This window comes from Ursus arctos, chromosome X, assembly GCF_023065955.2.
Source record: "Ursus arctos isolate Adak ecotype North America chromosome X, UrsArc2.0, whole genome shotgun sequence".
Taxonomy (NCBI): Eukaryota; Metazoa; Chordata; class Mammalia; order Carnivora; family Ursidae; genus Ursus; species Ursus arctos.
The window spans coordinates 44,088,553-44,097,127 of record NC_079873.1 but is presented as its reverse complement, the minus strand read 5'-3'; the positions used below and the strand labels follow the sequence as shown (position 1 = coordinate 44,097,127).

Below are 8,575 nucleotides of genomic sequence, written 5' to 3'. Positions count from 1 at the left end.
GGGCGCAGGGCGTTTCTGCGCGCCTGCGCGAGAGGGGAAGGCGTGGGAAGCTGTTTGCTACCTGCCGGGGTCTACTGCAGCCGCTGGTAGGGGGTGGGGCTTTCTCAGCCTCGCCCTGCCATTGGTCAGGATGGTCCGCATTGGTCTGACGCAACACCTCTGCGGCCTGCAGAGTTCTCCCCCAGAAAGCCAACCGCCCCCCCCCCCCACACCACCATCTTGCAGGCCAGTGCGTACAGACACCGATTTGAGGGTCTGTGGAAGAGAGACTGGTTCCTGGGGATGGCTCGCCAAATGGGACAAAAGACTAGAAGCAGCACTTTGAATTTGCTCAGAATTTTATTGGGATTACCAAGGTTCACAAGGAACAAGGAGGGGCTTCTGGGGGAGGGGGACAGGAATACCGCAATGACAAGCGGCCTTGCATAGACACCAAGGCGGGCTAGCGGAAACAGCGTGGGGGAGGGGGCGAGGGATGGAGGGAAAGAGAGGCTTGGGAGAACAGGGTGGCAGCAGAGCCCCCCAAGGCCACAGCGGCCCTCCCCGCTTCGGGATCAAGGGTATCCACTCCACACAGCACGAGGAGGGGGGGTAGAGGGGCCCTGACCAAGGCATCACAATAAATACGTTTAGCAGCACACAGAAGCCTGCAGGGGAGGAGGGCCAAAAGGAAGGGGGAATCCCCCTCTCCCTCCCCCCAAAATAAGAACTCTGCAATTACTAAACCATAAAAATAAACTTTAAACCCGTGTACGAAGTCGGTCACCCCCCAGAAGTGCAATGTGGGGCCGCGCGGCCCTAGCTGAGGGGGAGGGCAAATGGGGCAGGGGGAGAGGGATACAGAGAGGCAGCCCCTGCAAGGCTGCAAGGGTAAAATGTTTATCCAGTTTTGCCCCTCTTCCCCGGGTTGGCCCAAGCATTTTGGACCTGAAGCACCTCCTCCATGTCGGAATCTTCAGAGTCTTCCCCTCCTTCTGAGTCTTCTTCGATCCCTTCCTCTTCATCGCTCCCTTCCTCCTCATCGCTTCCTTCCTCATTATTGCTCTCCTCGCTTTCTTGTTCACTGTCTGCAAAGAGGAAGAGAGGCAAGGAGGGGAAAACGGAGGGTGATTAGATGGACAGGTAGATGTCATTCTTTTTTTGTTGTTTGAACAATAGAAATTTATCTTCTCACAGTTCTGGAAGCTGGAGGATAGCACTTTTACCAGGGAACAGAGCCCATAGCCAGGGTTTTGGGGGCCTTGGTACACCTGCCAAGCACCTCTGCTTGGAACAAGCCACTGTGTGTATGTGTACTCAGGCAAGCCTGGAGTGAGGGAGGAGCGGAAGGGAAGCAGGCAAGCAGGGTGGGTTCCCTGCCTCTGGCCTATCAAAATTGATACATCTCTGAAAGTCACTTTTTCTCCCCCTGTAATGTGTCAATGTGTGTGTCCTTCCTGAGTTCTGACCTCAGCTGAATAAACCTTCTGTTCATTCCAGGGCAGCTCCCCCGCTCCTTCTCCACAGTCTGATCCAAACAGGCTCCAGTCTGTCTTCTTTAGCCCAATTCCCCACCCCCACTCCCACCCTAGGGCCAGGCAGATAGCTCTTCCTCCCCCTTCCTGAAAGAAGATGCCATCCGGTGGCAACTCCTTCAGTTTCCCTACTCTAACTGAATATATGTCTACATTGAATCTACTCATTCATTCAATGCCTCCTTCCTTGCCCCTGCCCTCAGTGGAAATTTGCCAGAGCTCCATGGCCAAAACCCCCAGCAGCAGTTGGTCTTCCAGCTCCTTCTACCTCCTCCAGGGGCCTGCCTCTCCAAGGTCTGCCTGCACACAGCCAGGCTCAAACATCTCCCTTGCCCACCCTCCACCATCTCCTTCCTAGCTAAGATTTGACTCTTTTGCCTTGCCCCTTACTCAGTCCCTCCTCCTACCCCACTGTGGTCTGGCTCTGCCCCCACTAATATATTGAAACTACTCTTGCCAAGTCCTCATTTTACCTGACCTTTCAGCAGCACTGGATACTGCTGACAATGCCCTCCTTCTGAGAACGTGCCATGAAACAGTTCTCTTCCTAATTCTACCTTCTCAGAACCTCAGTTTCCTCGTCTATAATAGTACCTACCTCTTAAGACTTGCTGTGAGGATTAAATGAATTAATAAAATAAGTAAATCACTTAGAATAGTGCCTGGCACATAGTAAACACTTCATTAATGCTAACTGGTCCCAGAATCCAGGGCTAGGATTCTGCTCTGGCTTGTTACCACCTTTATTTACATCTTCTGACTTCCCAGACATATAACCAATCACCTTCCTGGGCTACCTGCATCTTATGTCCAACAAGCCCTTTCCAACTCCATGTTTCTCCCTGCATCTCATCAATCCTGCCACCATGTCATTCCTCATCCTAAGAAATGGCACCTCTGTTTGCCAGTCATCCAGGCCAGACTGAACCTGGGAGTCATCTTAAATACTGCCTTCTCCCTCAAACCCACACACGCAAACCTTTCCCAGCATTTCCTAAAATTCATGCTTTGGTGTAAACAGTGGCTTCTGTGGTCAAGAAGTTTGGGAAATGCTGGGTTCTAACAATGTTTAAATGGATTTCTTACAGCAGGACTTTTCAGAGCCTTTAAGGTGCTAATGGATATGTGACTCTACCTGAGAATATTCATGTATGCAGTATGTCCCCAACATATTTGACTACTGGACCTTTTTGTGAGAAGCAGCTTTCAGGACTGGTGAAGGATCCTCAGAAGACAGAGAAGCCTGAGAGTTCCCTGAAGCCCTAGGCTGGGTACAGGGTATGCTGAATTATAATGTGTTTGTCATTTACACCCTCTTCCTGTGTGTGAACTTGTCCTCAGTTTTCTACCCACCTTCTCCTATCTCTTCACTCTTCCTGTGTCTTTTGCTCTGTTACAACCTATCTACCCACCACCTAGAACTGGAATTTGTTTCTTTGGTTCCGCTACATTTTTAAGTTAAAGTTTCCCTGGCCTTGCTTTGTTTAAAAAGTTGCACAAAATGCTGCTTCTTTTCTCCACAAGAGCAGACTGTATTCATGCCTTGATGCCTTGACCCTGGCCAGCTTTCCTGAGGAGAGAAAAGGAGGGAAGAGGGGCGCCTGGGTGGCACAGCGGTTAAGCGTCTGCCTTCGGCTCAGGGCGTGATCCCGGCGTTCTGGGATCGAGCCCCACATCAGGCTCCTCCGCTGGGAGCCTGCTTCTTCCTCTCCCACTCCCCCTGCTTGTGTTCCCTCTCTCGCTGGCTGTCTGTCAAATAAATAAATAAAATCTTAAAAAAAAAAAAAAAAAAGGAGGGAAGAGCCTCACCTAGAGCCTCACCTTCCTCACTGTCCTCTTCCTCCTCCACTGATGATTCTTCTTCAGAGATGTTCTCTACCTCGTCCTCATAGTCGTCCTGGTTGTTGCTATTATCCTGATCCTTGTCAGGGTCATCAGTGTCATTCTTGTAATCTTCAATGTCTCTGTCGTCATCATCGCTGCCTTCATTGTCACCTTCATTGCCATCATCATCACTGCCTTCATTGTCACCTTCATTGCCGTCATTATCTTCATCATCACTGCCCTCATTGTCTCCTTCATTGTCACTGTCGCTGCTGTCCTGGTTGTTGCCACTGCTGCCATGGTTGCCACCTTTGGGGTTCTCATCATCACCATCAGGGTTCTCGTCAACATCAGGGTTCTCATCGTTGTCATCAGTATTCTCTTCATTGTCATCAGGGTTCTCTTCGTTGTCATCAGTGTTGTCTTCAGGGTTCTCACTGTTGTCATCAGGGTTCTCATTGTCATCAGGATTCTCGTTGTCATCGGCACTCTCATTGTTGTCGGTGGTCTCGTCATCAGAGCTCTCATTATTATCACTGGTCTCATTGTCGTCAGGGCTCTCATTGTTGTCAGTGGTCTCATTGTCAGGGCTCTCATTGTGGTCAGGGCTCTCACTGTCACAGAGGCTCTCGCTAATGTCAGTTATCTCATTATCAGTGGTCTCAAAGCAGTCGGTGGTCTCCATGAAGTCAGAGATCTTGATATCATGAATGGTCTCATTGTCGGTGATATCATCACTGTCTGAGGTCTCGCTGATAATGTCTTCCATTACATAATAGTCATCAGAGTCTTCCAGGATCACCACCTCACACCTGTCCCTGTTTTTACTGTGGAGAGGGCTGGGGTTGAGTATAGGGTTGGTGGGAGGCAAGGCAGACACTGAAAGGTAGTAACTAGGGAGGCAGTAGGCTACAAGGGATCCCAGGGATGAGGTTAGGGTGGGGAAATTCCCATTTCTGCTCCTGACTGCATGACCTCAGGCCAATCACACCCAATTTATGGGCATCATTCCCCACTTGTAAAACATATTGGACTGAATTCTCTCAAAGGCCCATTTGGCTCTATAAATCCTGTGTGACACTAGCCTAATCTTTGTCCCATCTCTAACAAACCACCTCTCAGCCACCAAACCCCCATCACCTTTCTTCCTTTTCTTGCTTCTTTCTGTTTGCCCTGTAGCCCCCTTCTCCCATCATGTAGTAGCGCAGAGGGTTAACCCACAGGTCATTTTTGATAATCTGTTGAAAGAGGGGGGGGGAAGGGGAAGAGAGTTATGAATACAAGCCCCAGAGCCTACTCCCAATTCCCCAAGCATCCAGAAGCAAGCCTAGCAAGGCTTTCTCTGGCAATGCCAGGAGGGGCCTCACCTCAGCAATCCTGTCAGCCTCTGGGAGGCTATGGTTTGAGAACCAGCTGAAGAAGCTGTGGTTGGTGTCCTGGTTCCTGTGCCTGCGGGCCTGGGGTTCCTGGCCCCGGTGCCAGCGGATTGGAGTGGAGTGAGACACCAGCCGACCTGGGGGAAAGGAGGCTATGGAGAGGGCAGTGGACAAGGACAGATGAGGGTGGGGGGTGTGGATTTTCCCTAGGACTGCTTCTTACCAGAGCGGTTGCGCTGGAACTCCTTGACAATCACCATGTTTGTGAAGTAGGGGTTTGTCTGGAAGTACAGCTTCATCTTGTAGCCCATGGAGATATGTCTGAGATCCTGTACCTGCTCAGGGTAGAGGTAACGTTGGAATCCCCACCACACCAAGGCCCCTCCCCCCCAACCCCCCTCACCTCCAAGGGCCAGATTCCTTGCCCGATCCTAATAAAAAATAGATCTTTGGCCTGACCTGCAGATTGGTCAAGTAGCGGAAGATGTCTTCATCGCGTCGGTTGATCAAGATTGAAATTTTGGGGTGGTTGAGGAACTGATGGAGGGAGCAGTTTAGGTCAAGGAGTGACTGTTCAATGAGAAGGAGGGAGGGAAGGCCAGGCAGGGCAGAGCAAAAGAGAGGCTGGAGCAGAATTCCCTCTGTGTTTATGTGATGTGTGTGGAGCAAGTGGGTCATGGGACATGACCCACACTTTTCTTCCCATGATACTGTGTGGTGAGCCTGTGTTTATGCAATGTCAAACCTCTGTATTAGGTTGCCTTGCCTCAGTTCACATTTGCTGTGTGTCTGGGTGCTAAGGGCCTATGTCTCTGTGATGTTGTGTCCCTGGGTGCTGAGAGTTTGTATTCAGAAGACATTGTGTGTCTGGGGGCCAAAGGCCCATGCCCAAGTGATGTTATATCTGGTTGCTGAGGGCCTGTAGTCTCATGATGTTGTTTATTTGGGTGTTACAGTTCTGTGTCCGCATGATATTGTGTATCTGGGTGTGAGGGTTTGTGTCCAAGTGATGCTGTGTGTCTGGATGCTGAGGACCAATAGTCACATGATGCTGTGCGTCTGCATGCTGAGGACCTGTGGTCACAAAATACTGCGTGTGCCTGAGTGCTGACAGCCTGTGATCATGTGATATGTCGTAGGAGGGTACCAAGGGTCTATATCCATGTATTCCACCAGGAAGTTAAGCCCATGTATTCCTAACATGTTGCACGTATGTATGTATGTGCCCCAGAGATAAGCTTTTCACCAATAGTGAATGAGATTCTTCTTACTCTCTTTCCTTCATTTAACTCCTTAATCTCCACTTCTAAGTACTCCTTCCCCTGACGCTTTAGCAGCTCCAGCCCCTTTCTACCTCCCTTCTCTCTAGCCAGGATTGGGGTCTCCCTAGCATCTAAGCAGAGACCTAGGCTTGAGAGCCAGGTGTGACTTAGGCACCCTTTCTGGGCAATTTCTCTGCTATGTGCCCTTCCCCTCTCTCTTCACCATCTCTGAGTCAGTTCATCTTCTGTGTGTCCCTCCCCTCCTCCTTTCACCATCTCTGGTCTAATTTTTCTGCTTTGTGCCCCTCTATTACGCTCCCCATTTCACTGCCTGTGATCCATTTTTTTTTATTATGTTCCTCCTCTCCTCTGTTTCCCATCTGTGGTCCAGGTTTTATGCTGTGTGCCCCTGTCCCCTCTTCACCATCTCGAGTCCAGCTTCTCTGATGTTTTGCCCCTCTCCTTCCATTCCTCCTCCACCAAACCTAGTCATTTTTCCAATAGACGTCCACCCCCACATCTTTTCTCCCCCCCTCCCCCCCTTTACGTCATGGGCTCCCGGCCCATGAATATAGATGACAAGGATACTGCTTTGACCCAGAAGCCTGGGATATGCCGGATGATGAGGTCTCTGCGCTCCAGGAAGGGTCTTCTCATCTGGATGAACTTGCGCTTCAGACGGAGGAAGGCCTTGCCTGCCTTGATGTTCACCGCCTCCAGGTCCAGTTGAATGTTTTCCAGCGCCTGCAGGATGCACTCTATCTTCTCGGCATTCCTCTCCTTGCTTTCCTTCTTCACCTTCCTCTGCTTCCTCTTCCTCCTCCTCCTCCTCTTCCTCACGCTCTCCTTTTCATCCTCGACGTCATCTTCCACTATGATGATAGTCTCCTCCCTCCCCCTCGGACCGGCTAACCTCTGGTACCCCCACTCCCCTACGCTACAGGTTTCTAGGACATTCTCTCCAGCAAAACTGCTGGGCTCCACAACCTGAAAGTCAATTTCCAGACTTTCCCCAGAAACCTCCGAAGGAGAGAATGTTTCCAGGCTCTCCGTGGGAGGGGGCGCCCCCCCGTACCCTGACTCCATCGCAGTCTCCCAGCCAGGACCCCCTGCACCCAGGGTGAAGTACGCACGGACCCCCCCCTCCTCCAGAATGACATAGGGCGGCGGCGGGGGCAGAGCGGGGCCCAGTCCCACCCCCCTCATGTCAGCCAGCACCTGTGCCGCCTCGGTTTCCTCCTGGAGCCTCGGGCGCTGCTCGGGTGGAGGTAGGGGCAGTCGCAGGAGCGGCGGCGGAGGCGGCGGCGGCGGCAGCTGGTCGTGCTGAGAGGGCTCTGAGCTACTCAGGCGGCGGGCCTTGGCCGGAGGCCCCTCATCCTGGCGGTCCATGGTGACCGCGCTCTCAGGTCTGGGGATCGAACTCGCCCCTTCGCTCTCAGCCAGGCCGCCGCTGCCTGTCACACCTTAAGCTGAGCCGCAGCACCTAACGCCACCAGCTCTCCTCGCAGCCTCGCTCTGGCGTTCCCTCTCACAGCGCCTGCCCTACTCCCTCCGCGCCAAGCGTCCAGGACCCGCCCCCTCCCTGACGTAAAGGGCCCGTTGTGTCTCTCCATTGGCTGCTAGCCTCCGCCGAGGCGCTCGCTCCCCCTCGACCTCTGCCCGCTCTCACGCAATCTGCTTGCCAACACCGCACCTCATCGTTTTCCGATTGGCTCCTTTCGGGCCCGCCAATCATCGGGCTGACTCCCCCAGCGACGAGAGGGAAACTGCAGGGCGGTTGGCTGCAAGGAAAGCTAAGGGGAAGAAGCCCCTCTCCCTCACCCTTCCTGCGTTTTATCCAATGGGAAAAGTACCAGTGGCTCTGAAGACCAAAAAACAAAACAAAAAAACAAACGCAGGCTCTGAGCAGGATGTGCTCAAATAAAATTGGGAGAGCCTCGCTATCGTTTTCCCCCTTTCTCTGCCCTCCCCTCGGCAACTACGCACTTCGTAAATCTGCCCCTTACCCTATTCCTGGCGTTTGCTGCTGTGGCGAACCGTGATGTGGCCCCCGGGGCTAGGGTTGCCCTAAAGGAGCCTGGCATTTAGAAACCTAGGACCTTTGGTTTGGGGTCGGATTTTGATGTGGCGTTTTGCATCTCTGCAAAATGGCTCTAGAAATAATCGCACACAAAAAGTAACTTCTTCTGCGTCATTAAAATGATTGTGATTCCGTTCATCCGCTAGATTTTTCTAGGATTTTATATCTCTTCATCCACTCGATACTTGCCCTCCTTCCAATCCTTTCCTCAGCGTATGCCGTTTTTAATTGTATTTTAGATTTTGGGGGGCCAGATTGATGGTCTTTTCCTGAGGCATGGTGGTGGGGTTGTGGCTTTGGTCTGGGATTCACATCACGGGGGTGCTGCTCACTTTGTAACCCTAACCAAATCACTCCCTCTCTCTGAGCTTCAGTTTCCTCTCCTCTAAATTAGGCATCCTTAAGACATGTAGGAAACTGCCCATTGCAGCTTTTCTGTGGTAGCAGAAAATTGGAGGCGACCTAGAGACCCATCACCAGGGGAATGGATAAGAAAAATGTGATATATGTAGATGGACC

The 8,575-nt window shown here is 51.9% G+C and overlaps 1 protein-coding gene across 4 annotated transcripts; it reads right to left on the bottom strand.

The window, feature by feature from the left end:
- Positions 1-320: 320 nt before the first annotated feature.
- TSPYL2 (TSPY like 2) lies at positions 321-7,542 on the bottom strand. Of its 4 annotated transcripts, none has more exons than XM_026488691.4 (7): positions 6,565-7,542; positions 5,174-5,251; positions 4,938-5,049; positions 4,706-4,851; positions 4,479-4,576; positions 3,324-4,177; positions 321-1,067 (listed from the first exon to the last, which is right to left on the bottom strand). In XM_026488691.4, exons 1-7 carry the CDS (start codon positions 7,363-7,365, stop codon positions 880-882), a joined length of 2,277 nt encoding a protein of 758 aa, XP_026344476.2. In that variant the 5' UTR covers positions 7,366-7,542; the 3' UTR covers positions 321-879. The 4 variants fall into 4 exon arrangements, with proteins under 4 accessions (XP_026344476.2, XP_048069688.1, XP_026344477.2 ...); XM_048213731.1 differs by having other exon boundaries at positions 3,336-4,165; XM_026488692.4 differs by having other exon boundaries at positions 3,336-4,177; positions 6,565-7,536.
- Positions 7,543-8,575: the final 1,033 nt, after the last annotated feature.

Coding starts and splice junctions, on each gene's coding strand:
- TSPYL2 (XM_026488691.4), bottom strand. CDS start 7,365: ATGGACCGCCAGGATGAGGGGCCTCCGGCCAAGGCCCGCCGCCTGAGT. Junction 5,252..6,564: donor CAGGCTTCTGGGTCAAAGCA/GTATCCTTGTCA, acceptor TCCCTCCATCAG/TTCCTCAACCACCCCAAAAT. Junction 4,852..4,937: donor GTTCCAGCGCAACCGCTCTG/GTAAGAAGCAGT, acceptor CCTTTCCCCCAG/GTCGGCTGGTGTCTCACTCC.